Here is a 20,221-nt window from a genome sequence, read left to right as displayed (position 1 = left end):
GTAATTTTTTCGAGAATCATGGTCCAATCAGTAAAAAGGAGTACCGGTACACAGACCCACTACATTAAAAAGGCACAGTGTCAAGAGAGTGCTTTAAGACAGTGGATGCATCTTTCACTGGATGGCAGTACAAATATCCACCGTTTGTGAAACCACCGGGCATGTGTGTTTACATATGTGTGAAAAACCACAGGATTATAGCACAAACACACTGTTTATGTTATTTCAGTTGTCTGTTTGATAGATTTTTGTAAGCTTTTACTTTCTCAAGGAGTTAAAAAAAAAAAACTAACATGAAATAGCACACTGACAAGTAAGAGCTGTTAAAAATTAAAGTGAAAATATAATCTAAATTCCCTTAAAATACACAAGAGCACAAAAGCAAAACTATTTTAAAACAGGAGATAAAGTATGGTTCCTTAAGTGTAAGACAAAAGAATAAAATCTGAATCGTATGAACACTTGACAGCTAAATTCAAATCAAGTAAATAAAGATATAATAGCTCATTCATTAGCAAAGTATTCATGGTAACCCTTTCTTATATAGTAATGTTGATATGTTGAGCTATTTGGTATTTTTACACTCTTTTGGAGTATTTTTTTAAACCTGCGGGGAAGATCAGTCCACTTTTTTTTAACATATTTAAATATTTTTAAAACTGTGAATAAATCTCGATCCAAACCTGCAGAAAGATGCTGCCATCCCCATGTTTGGTTGCTTCTTCACATGCACTAGTTTTTACAACATTGTCTTTTTCTTCTTATTTTACTTCTCCTACTGCACTACTAGCGCATATCCGCCACCTAAAGTTTGAAGAGGCCTTGTTGAAGTGGTGCAAATCTCATGAATCTTTGTCCAGTTCTATTCAGATATATGAAAGACTTGGTGTCATATATTTCCGGCGGGGCACAAACTCCAATGATCAATTTCTCTTCCACAATCAATTTTCAAACAGCTGGCACTTCTGTGACTTAAGGGACGCTTTCTAAATGTCAACACCAAATCCAAGTCCCTGACTGATCAAAGTTTGACCTGGTTTAACATTCTATGGCCGCGCGTTTTGAACATAGAGCCCAAAAACTGTCTTAAAAATGCACATTGTTATGCGTAAATGTGAGAGTTTTGAATGCAGAAGCACCATTACACACAATTACATTGAATTTTCATTGAAAGTCCCCGCTTGAATGCACGTTGCTGAGGGCGGTGTGAGCGTAGCACAACTGTAGCCGTTTGTTTGCGTGATGCCCTGAACTTCCTGGTATACTTGACCCTTTAAAAAAAATCAGGTTTAAAAGGTTTCAGATTTAAAATGTTATTCTCTGAGAAACTGCAGTCATTTCCCTCATTTGTTATCTGATTGGGTTTATATAGATTCAAAACAGTATTATTCTAAATTGGATAGCATTTATGTAATGTACAAAGCTACTTATTGCACTGTGAAATAATTTAATAATAATAATTTTCCAAACAAATGCTTAAATAATTTTGACCCTAAGCCATATAGAAAAGGGCTAGAAGATTATTTTTTTTCAACTAACATGTTTCTGTAAGCACTTTTGCCCTTAGACCTGAGCTAAGAAAGGCTGTTTACTGATTGATAAGAGATGCGGAAAACATAACGGTTGCTTAATGCCGAAGGGTTGGCTTACCCACACACCGAGGTTGGGGCTCACTCCACTCAGAGTTGGCCTGACAGGTAAGGGTAGAGTTTCCCTCTAATCTGTAGCCTCGCGCACAGCCCACCTGGCACTCGGCCCCATAAGCAGTGCCTCCATCGCCGCACTTCAGGAAACCGTGGTGCGGCCGAGACAGAGGAGGGCAGGAGCGCACTGAAACAGACATAAGACAATAAACTCAAGAATCCAAACCTACAACAGCTGTTATATTTATTGTTATACCTAACTGGATCCATTTCCTTGTTTATTTCCTTTTGTTAACTATTTTTAATTCAGACCAAGAGTGAAAAAGCATTTGAAATACAACTATGGAGGATTTCAAAATAGCTTCAGGAATTAAATTTCATGACAAACTCAGTGCTTTACAAAAAGGTTACCTCTACTCCAAGGTATTGTACTTCAAAGATGAGAAAACAATAATTAGCCGTAGCAGAACAGCAATGAATCACACCTAACTCTAACACATCATTTATCCTTGGGTGAAAGTCCTTATTAAACAAAATAAAAAATCTTGTGTGTGCATTTGTGTCTTTGCGTCTGCTCTGAGTTATGTTGAGGTCTAGGCAAGGGTGTGTGTTGTGCTATTTCTCATCACCAGCCGGAGACAGACAGGCAGTTCAGAGGAGACCCCCTCCCTCAGGGCCTAACTAACTGGGAGGTCCTACAGTATGTGGCAAAGACTAGAGTAATACATACAAGCATACATGTGCACAAACACTTAGGAAATATATACTCAAAGCCACATACTATAAATCTTCAACAGACCCTTAAATATTCAGTGTCCTGGTATTTCTGAGTCACATTGCTGCTCTTTTTCTGCTAAAACGAGCATTTTCCTCATTAATTTCTTGACCTCTTCAGCTCCCAGTTCTTTTCTTTTTCCATGTAGCTTTCTTTACTTTGTGATGCCCTTCCCACAATCCTACCCCCCCCCCCCCTCATGTTGATCTCTTCACTCTGAACCCTTTATCTACTTAACTAAATCCTCTCAACCTTTCCTCCTCTCAACATCTGGCTTGTCTGAAAGCAAAAGTCTCCACATGAGTACATTTCACCTTCCTACTCACTAATCAATTACAAGAACCGTTGGCAGATTCTGGCCCCCACACATTTAGACTTGAGGGAAACTTTCAGCAAATTAGCAGATCGATTCTTTTTCTTTATGTTAACAAGTCAAGCCTTATTCACAACAGGCCTTAAGGGTGGAAACGGGCTGTCTGCGGGCAAAAAACATGGCTTTAGACTGCTTGGTGAGCCAAAAATGATTATGCACATTTTTTGTGCATCTTGGCTGTTAGAAATAAAAAGATTACGGTAGATAAACAGAGCGTAGTTTGTGTGGGCATTCTACAAACACTTGGGTATCACCTGCACACACCGTGTGTGCAGCATTTGCACAAGGTCAGTAAGAAACCTATAAACGCACCTTATTAATGACTGGAGTATGACGTAAGGACACCAAACAACAGCATCACCTGTACGTCATAAGTGTGTGGAACTTCCATTATCCTTAGAAATACTTCATGAAACAATTACCACACGCACCACAATGGTACGTTCCATTGTCATGACGTCATTTAAGGTGGTCACATGAGCTTTAAGGGAACTGCAAGACACACCAGCTCTCGACCTAAGATGCAGCTGCTCCTGTCTACGACCCTCCAGAGGCCCGAACAATCCAAAAACCTGCATGTGTCTAAGGCTTTAGCGATGCATAGGCTGTTTGCTGACATTGTAATAACAAATAACAAGTTTATAAAGGAGGTCGTGTTAATGAAGTTCTATAAAGATTGTGGTGAGAAAGAACTTCTCTCTTTCAAAAATGCAAGCATTATTTTACCTTACATTACAGAGAACATGAAAAAGCTCGACAATGTGGTCATTTTTATATTGGAAATTTAGTTTCATTGTTTTTCAGGTCCACCAATCTGCTTCCCTTTTTTAGAAACGTTACGTCCTTTACAGACTTAACCACATAAAAGGGCCTTTTATTTAGCATTGAATTAGCTTTAAGGTTATCAGTGAAAAAACGTTTAGAGAATTTTTGCTAACACCCTTTTAAAGAGTGTTCACCAAAAGTCATGGCCTTCAGTTTTAACCAGAACCTTCTTCTTGAACAGAACACAAAATAAAAAATAAAGTTTTGGATTTAATTTGGTTAAACAAGTAGTCATATTTTCTTTATTTTATCTGCACATGAAATTGTTTAAACAGTAAAAGAACAGGTGAGAGATAAAAAAAAAAAAAAACTAAGGGTCTTTTTTCTTTATATGGCTAAAAACTGCATAAGAATGATCCAAATAGAGTAGAATTCTTTCAGAAACAGGATGTGCTCCTCACCTCTGCAGCTGGCAGGCGTCCCTGACCAGGTGCCATCAGCCTGACACAGTCTTATGCCAGTTCCTTGAAGCTCAAAACCCGGCTGGCATCGAACACCACAGGCGGCGTCAAAATGGTTATTACACACGTTCTGGACAAAAAAGCCGTTTTCTGGCGGCGATAATGCTGGACAGTAAACCACTGTGAGGAGAAAAAGAGACACAAATAGTGACTGGAATGTTGATGAAAAAATGTCTCTTTGCCTGCATGCCAGACTTGAATGCAAGTTTAACAGTTTTCTTCAAAAGTGGAAAAAAACAATTGCAGGATGTGAATGATGTGAAAGTTAAGACATAATTTCATGCTGTCTGAGGTTCAACAAATGTTAAAGTGGACACAACTGGCTCGCAAACTACAATGAAAAATCTGAACTAGCAGCCCAATAACTCAGAATGCAATGTGTTTATTGTTAATTGACATTTGAAATATAATAATATAAAGAAAAAACATATATACCCTTGAGTACTGAACACTATATATTAGATTTTCAGTGGGTAAAATAGAAAAATCTATAAAATGTATTCTGAAGAAGTTATCAGTGTTTTTCAAACGCCATGCACAATGATTTTCTCACCCTGGCAGGTCATGCCCACTGACTGATAGCCCGGCTTACAGACGCAGTCCTGGACAGACGTGCTGCCAGGCTGAGACGTGTGCTGTGCGTCAGGACATGGCAGACACGTGCTCAGACCTCCAGGCTTTCCTTCTGGTTTGTATGTGCCCTGTGGACATGCTGGGTAATCAGAAAGCAAAGAGGAGAAACCGTGGTCGTAAAAAAATTCTAGAAAATGACATTTCTGTTTATAGAGTTATAAATGAGAAATTAGCTGACAAACAGAAGGATGTGTAAAGTAAATGTAGCCAAAGGGAGAATGAGCACACAGAGCTGTAAAATGACATACATCTTTACACATTTATAGGCAGACTTTGATTATGTCCATGTCTGGACATGCCTGTGGGGAAAATGTGGCAACATGACCTCACTGCCCTGTGTAAAAACATCTTAATTAATCCAAGAGCTCCCAATGCTTTTGGAAGGCCTAGAAGCCATAAGTTTAGTGTTAAAGAAAATCTAAAACTGCCTTTTTTTGCCTCACACTTCTTTGAGTTAATACAGTCAACTAATAAATCACCTGAGTCACACATGCAAAATAGGCCCCAAGGTTATGATGACAACGTCTTGATGGAAAAGGTCTTATCAAGGCTAAAATATCGCTTTCACATGAGTTTATTCATAGTTTACAGATAGCCTGATAAGTGATGTCATTCACTGTAATCTTTTCAGTGGCGTCATTTGCCTCTTGTTAGCTGAGATTTAAAGATCTTTAAGACATCCAGTCTAGACCATCTACAAAATCAAATTAAATGTATCATCAAATAGCTAAAAAGAAAAAGAGATAATGAGTTTATTTAACTATAAACGTATATTATTTCACGCTACTTACTGAAAATAAACTTTTTTTTGTTCTCTCAAACTCCATTTTTCTATTTTTTGTTTTTGTCTTGTTTGTTTGTTGTCTCCAAACAACGCACTTGTGAGTCTAGCCCTCAGCCACCCCATTACCCTGAGGTTGGTGTGGAAAACAAACACATGGAGACTGAATCCATCAGATTTATGACTATAACTAAGCTTATTTTCTAAATTTGCATGACTCACGCAAATTATTTAAGCATAACATCATCAATCATGATACTGAAAACTTGGAGGCATCACTTCAGAACAGCTTTTTTAATGGTGGTTATAACTTATTTAACAGTAATTATGATTAATAGTTATAATTTTCGCACTATTTCTACATGTTGTCACAAGCTTTTCTGACTTAAGCTTAATCTCTTCCTAATGTTTGACTTATTTCAGATGTCACAGCTGCTGGAGATTTGAGCTTCAAAGAGATTTGGGAGAAAAAACGAAAATGAATTTAATAATATAAAGAAGATGTCCACTTTACAAAAAAAGCAAAACTAATTACTACTGTTTTTTACAAATGAAACAGGATTATGACAAAATCACCTTTTATACAATTTAATTGGAAAAGGTGCATTTAAAACAAAATAAAATCAAAAGTCTTGATCAACTGCAAATTAATTATTTTTATTATACACAGAAATCTAAAAAACATATTTTTAGAAGAGTCAGCAAAAAGCACTGCAGCAACTATGTGGCTTAGAGCCATTTGAGGTCAAAATAACCTCAAATGACGGCATCACACACATTCAGGCTTCACATTTAAGCTGCAACAAATGAGCAACAGAGAATTAACAGTACTAATATTCTTTACAACTCATTTAATGTTCTTTAAGACATAAGCCAGGTGTGAATTTCCCCTGCTGAGCCCTGCCAGCTTGGCCAGTCTCCTCCCTCAGCAGCAGAAAACAGCCAGGAGGTATTAATTCACTCTAAAGTAGGCAGTGGCTGCCGGCAGTGAAATGGACCCAGTAACCCACATCAAATGCTAAGAAAAAAGGGGAAAAAAGAACTGTGTCGACTACCTGGTTTGGTGCAGTTTGTGTCTAGATCTGCCGTTTCTACTTATGTTGAAAGCACATGTTGCAAATTCTACATCCTATGAACTCACAGGAAGAGGAATCTTACATAAGGCAGAAGAACGGAACGTTCTTCCCTTTGAGATGTTCTTTTTTTTTTACAGCTTTATTTAAGGAATCGTTTTCATTTTTAATGTGAGTAATAACTCAGACAAACATTTCAAATATTGAATCCGAAATACATAAAAGTGTCTGGCAGCTTTGTGCAGGGAGATATGAATGTACAGACAAAAACAAACACACACAATGAAAATAAAGGGGATGATCTGACCTCTAATCAGAATTGAAATAATCATGGGACTGGGGTTATCGCAGCTATTGAAGAAAACAACAATAAAAAAACTGAAGTTTCATCAGTCCTTTTCTTCATCCTTGCCTGTGTTTGCTTTAAATTAAGCTGCGGCCAAACGTCTCATTTTGGATCTGATTGTTGCCTATGGCTTTGACATCCACACTTTTGGACTGTATCGTTCATTTAAAGAGGAAGTGAACCATCAACAGCAAGGTGACCATAAAACAGAGGGATCCTGCTGTGTTTGGACTGACTGAAGCCATATGCAGGAGGAGCAGACTCTGCACAATGGAGGGAAGGGAAACACCGTTTATACAAAAAAAACACATAAAAAGCCACATAAGTGAATGATAAGCTTAAATATGAATAAAATCATTCAATATTTATATTTAAGGTAATATAATTTATGCTTCGGCTGCTTTTTTATGTCTGTTTTAAAAGTTAAAAAGCAGTCTTCATTGTGGTAAAATTATTACTCTAATAAAAAGGAATCACATTTAATTAAAAAAGTGAGAATGAAGAAAAATTATTTTCAAAATATAAAGTACTGGCAATTTGTGATATGTTGTCTTTGCCTACCTAAATTTATTACTGTGAAAATAATTTAAATAAGTTTGAGCCTTCAAACTTCAATAGAGCATCAAAAGTATAATAATGTGAGAAAAGAGCCTCCCTGAGTCGCATCACAGACATATGTTTCCTTTATGGATCACTGCTCTTCTAACCCTCATTACTCAAGCTGAATTGATTACCAACCTTAACTCTGAACACTAAGACTAACGGCTCGTGTGAGGATTAGCTGTCTTGCTTAATCACTAATATTTGTAACAGGAAAAAATATGGACAACATGACAGTAAAAAGAAAGAAAAAAGACAGAACCAAGCACAGGTCAGTTTCTCTGTTAAACTCCCTTTTTTTCCTTCACAAATATTAAGCAACTCTTGGAACTGGCAGACATGTCGGATTTAAGGGCCAAAGTTACTATCACACGAGAATTTCTTGTGTTTTTTTGGAGGGGGGGGCAGACTGGGTTCGATTAGCCGGGCCTAAAAACAGACCGGGACGGAAACGATGAAAGGAGATCCAGAGGGAGAGCAAAAACATCTGCCTCCTCTGCCATAAACAGGCAGGAAGAGAGGGGAGAGCAGCACACATTCTGCTTAGTCTGACCAAATCCACAAACATGTGTTTGGAAACACACATACAGTATGAACACACTCACCACTTCCCACATGCTATTTCCAACATAAATCATTGATGTTTTATAGTACAGAGAGATAACTTAAAAATCTGACAATTCAGACTGTTTTTTTACAATCTGAATCTGAATCTGAAAGTGTTTAACTTGTGACTTTTTCAACCTTTGTGTTTCCCACAAACTTTGTGGTGTTGATTGAAATATCCTAACTCCTGACACAGTTTTGATGTGTTAGACCAGGGGTCGGGAACCTATGGCTCGCGAGCCATATATGGCTCTTTTGATGGTCACATGTGGCTCGCAGACAAATCTTTAATTATAGTTTTTTTTTTCATTAGACCAGTCCTTCTCGGGCGCGATGCGATGCCAGAGGCGCGCAGTAGTAGCGGTGCTTAGAGAGAGAAATCTGCGCCAGCGCTATCAGTTACTATTATCTATTATTTCACAGAGTTTGTACCAGCTGGAAACCTGTGAATTGACGTGCCTAAAACTACGCGCTCCCGTCTCTGAGAAAGAGCGCGCAGATGCGGGGACGGGATGTGTGAGGGAGAAAGCAGGGGGGGGGGCTGAGGTGTTGTGGGGACAGGCAGCAGGTGAATCGCGCAGGGATTGTAAAAACGTAAAACCCGCTTCCCGTCACTCACTGCAGCGTGTGAGTGTGTGTTTGACTCCCCGTCTGCATGTGAGCAGTCTGCCTCACATCTAAAGAACATTCAGACCTACGATCACGTTTAAAGTCTCAACGCCTGCATGAAGCAGAAACTCACCACGTATCAATCAGACTAGACCATCAGCAAAACTACCACGAGAAATACTCATCATTTATTAGCAACAGAATAACAATGTTATTAAAAAAGAATCCACAGACTTATTGTACTTTAAAAATGTGGAAATTAAATCAAATGCACACATTCATTTGTATATTTAGTTTTAAACAAATTGTCGCGGACTGAGTTGGATGGCTGTTGGGCCGCGTTAAAAGTTCTGGAGTTCATTGAACGCGTCAAGCAGAGATCTGATTGGCCCTCAGTTCTGTCGCTCAGCCTGTTGTTAGGTAGTTTGGACCAATGGGGTGCAGCTATGGGCCGAATAAGGGAAATGGGAGGGCTGCAGCGGGAGCAGGGGAATATAAAGTTGGGAGAAGCGCTCTCGTCTCAGCGGGAGAGATTCAGGAGTTGCTGAATTAATTGAACGGCGTTTGTTGCGGTCTGCAGTAATCGGAATAAAGAACTTTAAAAGAGGTTAAGTCTCCGTGCCTCAGTGTGGGGAAGGGACACTACATCAGTGGCGGTTCTACCCTGAATTACTCCCCGGGCGAGACCCTCCCCAGGCGCCCCCCCCCCCCCCCCCCCCCCCCCCCCATAGTCACAACAGAACTTTGTTTGTCTTTGTCAACTGACATGTTATATTGTCATTGAAATTAAGAAGTGGATACAAAAGATGTCAGAATTCTGAACAGCATTATAATAGTTATCAGAACACAAAAAATAAAAGACCATAAGCATGGCAAAAATACAGTTAGCTAAGAAATATTAAATCAATATTAAATAAATAATATAAAATAAATATTTTAAAAACATTTATGAATTGGAAATTTAAATTGTCATGTTCTATATCGATCTCTACTTCAGAGAAGAAAAATTAGCTCATGTTTTCCGTCTTCAATCCTTTGATTTGAAAATTTTCAGTTATGACCTGTTGAATTATGTTTTGTCCCCATAGATTTGCAGTAAATTGTAAATATTCATTTTTAAAACTACCTACAGATTTATGGAAATTCTATTGGCTAAAAATATAACCCCACATTTGTAAAACAAATAAAAAATAAACTTCATATGCAGGCTCAAAATTAACCCCTAAATCCCCAGTTAAATGTCAAAAAAACATTGGGAAAACGTTTAGGCTGCCACAAACGATTATTAAATTTAAGACCAATCTCAAATTATTTGCCCCATTAGCATCTTATGGCAGCAGCAGCATACTGTGTAACCATCACAGCTTTTTTAACATTATGAACTAGTATACAACAGCAAAACCCAACAAAACCTTTGTGTTACAGCAGAGCAGACAGACACACGAATCATAACTAATGTTACAAGTTAAGGCAGAGCAAATTTTTAAGAATAAAATCCAAAAAAAAAAAAAAAAAAAGACGCTATTTGCAACATTTGGGCCTACTTCAGTGTTGGTCATCGACCAAAATAAAGTTTTCATCGGCAACGTTGTTGTAGGGCAGGTAGCATTAGAATTTAGAAAGAACATGCATCAAGCTGTGAGGACTTCCCCTTTTCTTTATCTCTTTTCTCCTCTTCTTCTTTTCTTTTCTTTCTAAATTGGGCACCAGATGGCTTTGACCTTTTTTTCTCCATATTTTAGATGTTTTTGGCGTTTGTTTGGCATAAATGTCCTCACGTCACGAAGAAGACATCAAGTCCGTCGACTGAACCAACTGTCACCTTAGTGACAGCATTGTTTTGTGTTGCCATTTTTTCATTTGGGCATTTAACACAAAATTAACCCAAAAAAAGCAGAATATATTTTCTATACCTTTATTAAAGTGTAGGTTATAGAATGTCACCTTATGACTGACTTATAAAAAGGTTTTATGAAGTAGATTCAAACCCCCGCCCTTGTCCCCACCTAGCCACTTAATTTGGAAGCGTCCCACAATTGAACTGATTCCCCGCAGCCCCCCCCCCCCCCCCCCCCCCCTTTCTTCACACATTTCCAGCAGGAGCGCGTGCAGCTATAGCCAGGGGCGCTGATTCGCTACATGACGGCGCAGTCGCAGTTTTTACTTTTATTTTTTTCATCAAGCCCGCGACCGTCGCCTCCCCTGAAAGATGAGCCCGCCAGGTTTTGCGCATGCGCAAACGCGGTGGTGCTCCGTGCTCCCCCCGCGCCCCCTCCCTTCTTCTTCACACACATTTGTGTCTACTTCTCAAAGACAGGAGAGCGCAGCTGCGGGGCGAGGGCGGCGGCGCGGCCAGGTTCAGGCTGTTACAAACTCACAAACTGTGACATAAGTAAACCAATAGTGGTGCATATAATATTTTACAAGGGCTGAGCCGCCGGTGCCGCCCCCCTTCAGTTTTCCGCCCCAGGCCACCGCCCGGACGGCCCGTGCCTAGAACCGCTACTGCACTACATTATTGTATGGCTCTTTCGAAATTACATTTCAAAATATGTGGCATTTATGGCTCTCTTGGCCAAAAAGGTTCCCGACCCCTGTGTTAGACTAAACCTTTAAACTAAAAGATTTAATCCAAAAAGTGTTTTGGGAAAAACATTCCCGTTTTATTAGATTCAGAACAAAACTGTCCTATAAGTTTAAAGGCAAAACATGATGAACTTGAAACTTCTATAAAAAATTAAAATATCTCACTTGTATTTGTATGAGAATCTTTATATCTTGTCGACAAGGCAACAACAAGGATTTTGATTAAGCTGACTTTATTATGGCTGCTTTAAAAAATAAAAACAGAACAATGACTTTTACCAACACATTTTCTGTTTTCGAGGCACTTCTTCACGTACATTTGTAAAGAAAATCTAACTGGTATAAAGCAAAGTAGCTGACATTAAATGCATTTTAATGAAAGCCCACCATAAACAACCCCATCAAGATATTTATTGTACTGTACATGTTTTAACAAACAACAACTGTCCTCAACCTTTTTCAGGCCACGGGCCGCTTTAATGTTGACAATATTAACATGACAATATTAACGGACCAGCCTGTCCGAAGGCTGGCGAAGTGGGCGTCCAATTTATTTATTGAACTTTCAGTTCACTTAACTTTTGAGGGTAAAGTTTATTTTCATCTTCTGTAGACGGTCACTAAAATTGGTATTTCAACTGATAAATGTACAATCATAAACGCAAATCTACAGTTTGAGCAACTTAATTAGCAGCAACCTCATAATATTAGACAGCCGGTTGCTGAATATTATGCATTATTATGACGGTGTGTGGGAACAGCTGTCGCAATAAATCCCGATTTTGAGTTTGGGTTTTTGACTGTTAAATGTGGTCCTTTATTTTGAAGTCGAAGGCTCCTCTTCTGTTTCCTCACTGGCTACTTTTAGCAAAATACATTTGCATTTTGTAATTTACTTTGCTGGGATGGGGGTTTCAATTTTGTGGTTGGTGAAGCTGTTGTAAGAAAGTAGAAGATGTCACTTTGACAGGTTACCAAGTGACTTGACATACAGTGTACGTCAAGAACAAGTCGGATGTGGAGGGAAAAATCCTGTCGTTATTAATGATAAAACTTCCTTCACCATCAGTGTTTGGATACAGCAGAAAAAATTAAGGGTGTTTTTTTCAATAGCGGGGGGGGGGGTTGTGGACCACTGACATAAATTATATTTATTCATAGAATCAAAATGTTGGCACATTCTCACTTGAGAAAAGTTCGTGTGGAAATTAAATTAGACATCTTTCTCACTCGAAATAAACAAAAGTTAAGTTTTCATGCAAACAAAGTTCTCAATTGTATTTGAGAGTTTAACAACTAAAATGAAAGTAAAGGTAGAACATGTATAGTACTCAATAAAAGATTTTCCTTCACAGAACACTGGCAGGCATATGAAGGATTTGGAAAGGTGACACTTCAAATAAACAGTCTGTCTAAACATTGGTTCAGAACATTACGTTCAAATAAACCAAGTGAAGCTTTACATGTGGAGATCAACATGTGCAGATACTGATTATGATACAACTAAGATAAAAGCTTATAGTTTAAAAAATGTTGACGAGCAACAGTAAAAATCAAAGACCATACAGGCATTATTACTGCCCTATTGTAGCCTCAATTTCAACATTCATTACAGAGAGCAAAAATGGATCTAGAAAGTTCTCTTGTGACATAATTTAATAAACTAAACATCAATAAAAGTGAAACAACATGAAAACTATGAGGTAAAAAGTGCTGCTACTGTGTTTCTAGTTATACTAAAGCCCCTCAGCTCTAAAAAATAAATTCAAATAAAAAAGCTGTCTTTAAGTAATGCATACAAAAAATAAGAAAGGTTCTCCTAAACAGAGAATGCTTGTTATTTCAAGATTTTGCTCTAACAGGAGATGGACTATTATAATGTGGGAAAATGACAAAAACCAGGATTATGTATTTATAATATGCAAACCATAACGTTTTTTAACTTGAATGTAAACTGTAGATGTTGCGATCAAAACAGATGTGAGATTCTCATTCAGGTAAATTTCACAAGAAAATAAATGGAGACTCATAGAAGTCTGATTTGCAACCCAAGTAATTTTTTCTTCACAAATCAGAGAATTAAAGAAAAAACGGTCCGTGTAGATGTAAAGTCTTAACTGCAATAGTTTAGAAGCATGTCAGGGACTCAAAAATGTTCTTACAGGATAGTGATTACACAGCAATTGCTAAAACATATCTTACTGGTTCCCAGGGTCAGCAGGACTGTCCCAGCTTGCTTATTACAGGCTGTAGGAGCACTCGGTTTTATGGCAAGAAAAAAGCAAAACCGCTGAACAACTGTAAAAACACAGGCTGTTCCCTGGTCTGGGGTGCGTTATATATGCCAGTGTTCAGAAACATGCTGTGACTAAAGAGCAGAGAATCAACTATTTTATCTTTTTTGGTTGTTTTTTTACTGTGCTTGCTGACAATAAATGCTAAAAGACACGTTCTATGAAAGAAACATTGATGGAAGAAAACCTGCAGAGTATTGGGACTGTGTTTAAAATCTTGTTCCACAACAGATGTTTAGAGAGATTTTATGAATCTACAAAGGGTGTTATTACATAAGAACGAATGAGATAGATAGTATTTTTCACAAAGCTTCCGGCAGCTGACATCCTCCATCATCAGCCTTTAATCCTTGATTTTGCGTGGGTTCCTCTTCATCACATCCTCTGAACTGAGTCAACATAAAAGGCAGAAACATCTGCATGTACATCATGCAGTGCAAGAAAGTACTTGAAAACCAAAAGAGCACTAAAGAGGGTTGATAAACAAAACCAGGGATCACCACCAACCAACATGCTGGACTTGAAAAAGAAGAAAGGCCATAAAGCATACAATCATGTAACCACTGATTCCACTGGGAAAACTTTGCTTCCTTTTAGATAATGTGCAAGTGACAGAAACATGTTGCACAAAAGATGTAAAAGTGTCCTACTCTCTTTTTTTAAAGTGTCTAACAGAAACAAAAGTGAATTTTAGTGCCTTTGATGACATGCATTGAGAAAACAAATATGGCAATAAAAGTTAAACCTACCTTTTTTTTAAATGACCCTGAAGGTAATTGTTTTATAAGCTGGAGATGCTATGCTAACTTGTTGCGTACCCAAATTTAGACGCCATATTTGGAAAGGGCGAGATGCTGGCTCACTGGTGTCCTACATTTGCACAAACAGAGCTGGAAGAACAAGAATATGACTTTTCACAAGTAAATTATTACTGTCAGCTAATAAAGTAGAATTTATAGAAAACAATTTAAGAAGATCTGAGTGAGTTTACTCTCAATAAACATTTCATCTGATTTTGTAGTCTATTCAAAGTCAATGGTAGACTATTTCCACGTTTTCTGGCAGGTCCACCAATCTTTTTTTTTTTTTTTTTGGAGGATGACCCGCTGAATTGAAGCATGTTACTAAGCGGAGGAAAAAAAACTAACCAGGATTCCCTCTGTAGCGGAATCTAGTGGTCCTTTAATCATGATCATGCTTTTTTTAGCCAAAATTAAAATAAATAAATAAATCTGTCTCGTTTTCTAGGACATATTGGTTCATTAGAAATTTATTACATTTCATTAGAAACCTGAGTTGTGGGCAGGATTGTTGGCATGGAGTAAGCACGCCCCCTTCATATCATCCATCTGCTTACATGCTCTTCAGCTAGCTTACAGCCCCTCACAACCCAACTTATCATTATCGGTGCAACAAAAAAGGCAACCAAAATAGAATAGAGCTCGTGGCGTGCCAATTGTAGCACCTACGTCACAACTACAAGTTTTTTCAAATGGCGTTTTTCCGTCTGCTCCTGATTCCCAGTGATTTGAACAAAGACATACTCAGAGATGCAATTTTAAGCTTAATTTTCATAATAAATGTCCTCCAACATTAGAAGAATTCCACAAGAACACTTAAAAAAAAACAAATAACATAATTTTCATCGTAGTGGGTAGTTAGCCCTTTACCTGCCCGCTCAACCAAGTGGTAGAGCACATTCAAAATTCATGTTAAAAAAATTGATTGTTTGTATTAGCTCCCCAAGGCAAGCAGATTTTTTTGTGATTTTTAACTTGGTTGGATGGTCAAAGGGTAATAGGAATTTGTGGCCCATTTTAAGTGGGCAATCCTGGATGATGATAAATTACCAGCTATGTTTTTAAACCTAAATATATAACATTTCAGTGGGATTAACCATGCCTAAACTAAGCAGCTTTTGCAAATGTATTGACAATAACACAATATCAATATATATAAAGAAACATCAACTTTATACATAAGCACATGTTGAATCAGATCGCCAAACCAAAATAGCAAAGGTTTATTTAAGGTTAACATTTTCCAAATGACCTAGAGTAAACTTGCCTTTTTTTAAAGTAGAACCCACACAGTTAAGACAGACAGACAGACAGATAGACAGATAGATGGCCATCTGCCGACAATCATAAAACACACTAACATTAAAGACAATAAAGGTCAATAGTTTAAAAAATAATAGATTAAACAAAAATTAATCCTATATTTTGCTTTTTCAAGGCGTTATTTGTGGGGTGCTAGTTGTATGGAAAGGCTAAACATCTATGCTACAGTTGACTTTAGGTCATTACTGCAAGCCCTCACCTTCTATTGATGAAGCTTCTGGAACAGAAGCTGCTGGTTTAGACACATTAATAACATCATAGCTTCTTTTTTGTGCATTAAGTGGTATATTACCCTCTCTTGTAAGCATTCAAAGCTGCTTTTCATTGTGATAAGTTAGTTCCCGACAGTAATAAACAGAACCACAGCTATGGTGATATTTGACTTTAATATCCAAACATTGGTATTTTCTTTAAAAAAAAAAAAAGCACATTGAGCCTGGAAGAAATATGGTCTTCTTTCCTTTAAGTCTTTGCTTTGTTCCCTTAATTATGTCACACTTTCATCTCCTTCCCCTTCTCTATTCTCCATCTCCTCAGTTCATCAACAGCAGGGTTGTCCAGAGCGCGCAAAGCCTCTGCTGACACCACACTAACATAAACCAGAGCTCCTGTCATTCTTTAAGCTGCAGCAGAGGCTGATAAGCTAGAATGTGTGACAGGAAGAAAACATGTTACCCTTCTGCACCCCCTCTAATAGTTTTTTTTCTTTTCTGAATTCCTACGCTGATCCCCTGTGATACAGATACTGAGGCCTAATCAGACAGATAAAACAATGTCCAGTTGGGGTGGCTAAAATAAGCCAAACTATGCAGGAACTGGGGTCATCCTCCACCTCTATCTGCTGGGATTCCTGTCAGACTTTTGTGGAAGAGGCTGTTTCCCTTGGATGTCGACAGATTCATAAACAGCCCGGCTTTGCTCTCTAGGGACTTAGATCGTGTTTCCAATAGAGTTCTTCAGCCAAAGATAATAAGGATGCACTGACAAGCCCTACATTTTTGTTTTATTTTCAGATGTGTTGCACTAAAAGAGCAAAAGCAAAGCTCTAAGCTCCTGCAAATATTGTCTAGACACCAAACCCACCTGAGGCCACACTAACCAGGAAAAAAAGCCACAGAAATGTCAAACTCCAGCAGAAAATCTGTGGTTTTTCGTTGTGTCTACCACACAAGAGACTTGGCATGACTGATGCAGATGGTGTAACCATAAGTCATGCAACACCTTACGCTGAGCCAATTCTATTAGGTTCTATTAGGGTTAAAGCAACAAAAATTAAACAGAGACATTTGGATTTTTCTGACAATTGCCTCAGTTTAGACCTAATCACATACATACTCCTCCTCTTTGAAAATGTCATGTGTTTTAAAGTGCAGCCTTATTATAACATTTATAGACAGGTTTGAAAATACATGTGGGTGTTTATTGGTATTTAACACAACTAGATGAGACAATTAGTTTTAGAAAATCAAGTATGAACAACAAAAACAACCCAAATCCCTTCTAATAAATAAGAGAGAGAAGGGAAGCATTGCTGAGATGTGGTTATAGCCCTTCACTGTGTCTTTCCGTCCTTATTCTAGTTGAGCCAATTCTCTGCTATTAATTAAACAATTGAAGAAGACTAATAAGGAAAGCAGGGCTCCAGTCTCGACAGCATCTGATGAAGATTAGAGAGCTGTGTGTTTTGGCATAACGACCCTAATGACCTTTCCTTTGGCTTGCACTTGGAGAGTCACTTTCACTTGTTGCTCTGGTTATTAACTTTAATCCAGTGTTTATTATTCAACACATGTGTAAAATATGTCCTTTGCCCCATTTTTTGATTATTTCTATTCGATTCTGAAGGCTCAGAGAAGAGCTCAGAGCAGTGCCTCAAAGTCCCTATCTGGTCATCTTTTGATCTATTGTAAAAGCGTTACCAGTGGTCATTTAATCATAATGATGCTGTTTTTGGCTAAAATAAAAAAAAAAAACTGTCTCGTTTTTTAGGACATAGTGTCAGCAGAAAGGCAGGAGTTCATTAGAAATTCCCCTCTGAGTTGTGGTCAGTACTGTTGGCATGGAGTAAGCCCGCCCCCTTCCCATCATCCATCTGTTTACATATTCTTCTGCTAGCTTACAACCCCTCACACCGCCACCCTAACATTATGGGTGCAAAAAAAATGGTGAGCACTATTAGAGCTATCCAGCCGTAGAGTTTTGAGTCAGATACCAGCTGAGACGAGGAAAATGAAGACGTACATGGATGCATCAGAATGGAGTGGAGCAGGGAGCTTGTGGCCTGTCAATTGTAGCGCCTACATCACAACTACAAGCTTTTTCAAAAGGCATTCTATCAGAAGACAGTTTCACAATTAATTTGACAGTTTTGGATTGGATGTAAATAATAAACTCCAGCAAAACAAAATAAAAACAACTCCATTTATCCCAGCTATTCAACTGTAAGATCAGATAAGAAAGCAAGGTTATTGGTCTAAAGTGTACATGATACCAGACTACACCTCCTTAATAAAGAAACTTGTTTTTAGAAGAATAGAAAATTAACTTCTTTTTAGACTGCAAGAGTTATTGTGAAAGAACCAACAAATTTGATGTCATAGATTCTTAAATGAAGAATCATTTTATCACTCTTTTTATCATGGTGTATGTATCGTGTGTGTGTGGGGGGGGGGGGGGTGTCGGCATTGTTTGATTTGTCATTTTGTTTTTAAATTTTGATTATGTTCTATGCAAAGCACTTTGAGTGACATATGTTGGAAAAGCGCTATATAAAGATTGATTTGATTTGAAAAGTTTTTGTTTTTTTAACTTAAATTCTTACACCTTTTACACACTAGGTTAAGTTTGGGACAGGGGGTACACTTGTGTAATACATCATTTAAAGGCAGAGGGAGTGCAGTCTATCCTACTGGGAGTCAGGATTTTAAAATTGGGAGTAAATTGTATTGCATAACCAATTTTCCGTTTTTTATTTGTTAAAAAAGTTTGAAATATCCATTCAATTTTGTTCCACTTCATGATTGTGTCCCACTTGTTGTTGATTGTTCACAAAAAATTCCAGTTTTATGTCTTTATGTTTGCAGCCTGAAATGTGGCAAAAGGTTACAAATAGGTTCCGAATACTTTCGCACTGTATCAGGGACTCTCTTCTCCTCTTTTTTATTACATTTCTTAACATAGAGCTGTTGTGTGATCATTTGAAAGTGATATAAATAAACACAATGCTAATTTAACTCATGCCTTTAGTGAGATTAGAGTAGCAAATAGAAAAGCTGCAGACTGTAAAGTGGAGCACCTGGAAAAGTGGAAAAAATGGAGATGTTCATGTTTCAGTGAAGCAAGTCTGCAGGTGGAAGCTAATAAGCTGCTGTCCAGTTTTCAAAAGAAAGCTGAATCATGGCAAACTCTGACAAAATAAGGTATTAGGGATCATCAGTTTGCAACAGACTTTAAAGCAGTTTAAAACCTCCTTTTTGAACATTGATTATGATAAACCCTATTTTCAAATGATCTGAGTGTAATTCTGACGACAGGCAATTTTGAAAAACAAATTGATTCAGGGAAAGTCACTTTGCTAATGTTATGAATGGAGGATAGGCATTCATGCTAGGGATAGGCATTACCTGTACATTCATGCTGCAGACCTTTGCCGTAGTATCCTTTCTCACAGATGCAGTCATACTGTCCGGTGTGTGTGCCGCACTTACAGCTCGCCATCACATCGCAGCAGTCCTTACCCGCCTCACAAAGGGAGGAGCAGCGTGACTTTTCATCCTGGATGTAACTACCTGTTGGCAGATCTAAACACAGGAGACAGACACAGTTATACAAGGGGCAGGTAAGGCCAGTTCAGATATTACAGTTTGATGTTGCTCGTACATGGCACCGCTTTAGTGTTCTCAGCACATATTCCAAGGTTCAAAAACACCTGTGACTGACAGCATCATTCAGTGAGAAAAGAGGAAAAAAAAAACCTGTAACAACGATCAAGTTAAGGGCAAAGTGTCATTAGTCATTATAGTTCATGTTTTAAACATGAACATCTGCTTCAGAGCACTGACAGATGGTAAGCTGATAGTATGGGGGTGTAAACTTTCTTTTACCTCAACAGCTTTGTCCTTTCAGTGCTGCATGATTTCTACCGTTTCTACCGTGGAAAAGGATGTTTTTGCACAGTTGTAAATTATAGCTATTGTTTCTACAAAAACAGCATTTTACATGTGCGTTTTCAACTTCAAAGGGGAAAAATGATCTGCTTCTATTTAAGCAACAACTGGATTGTAACAGGATTAAAATGGCTGAGAATTTATGAGATATTGTTGTAGATCAATGGGACCAAAGTTACTTTAAAGACAGAAAAAGGCTAACGTTCCCTTTTTTTTTTTTAATTTCAACCTAGATCAATCATACAAAATGTGAATTTGGATTTGTGAAGAATCTAAAGGTTTTTTTTAAAAAAGCAGAGTTTTATTTTAATTTTCCTTGAATTGGAA

At 37.9% G+C, this 20,221-nt stretch overlaps 1 protein-coding gene across 3 annotated transcripts in view; it reads right to left on the bottom strand.

The window, feature by feature from the left end:
- The window catches only part of svep1 (sushi, von Willebrand factor type A, EGF and pentraxin domain containing 1), a 90,934-nt gene that overhangs the window by 39,481 nt on the left and 31,232 nt on the right, over positions 1–20,221 (bottom strand). For all 3 annotated transcript variants that reach the window (XM_023948971.1, XM_023948970.1, XM_023948972.1), the window contains exons 3-6: positions 19,352–19,528; positions 4,631–4,789; positions 4,018–4,197; positions 1,651–1,830 (exon numbers count right to left, since the gene is read on the bottom strand). In XM_023948971.1, coding sequence (XP_023804739.1) covers positions 1,651–1,830; positions 4,018–4,197; positions 4,631–4,789; positions 19,352–19,528 — 696 coding nt within the window. The remainder of the gene's footprint in view (positions 1–1,650; positions 1,831–4,017; positions 4,198–4,630; positions 4,790–19,351; positions 19,529–20,221) is intronic.

This window comes from Oryzias latipes, chromosome 18, assembly GCF_002234675.1.
Source record: "Oryzias latipes chromosome 18, ASM223467v1".
Lineage (NCBI taxonomy): Eukaryota > Metazoa > Chordata > Actinopteri > Beloniformes > Adrianichthyidae > Oryzias > Oryzias latipes.
This window is presented reverse-complemented; position numbering and strand designations above follow the sequence as displayed.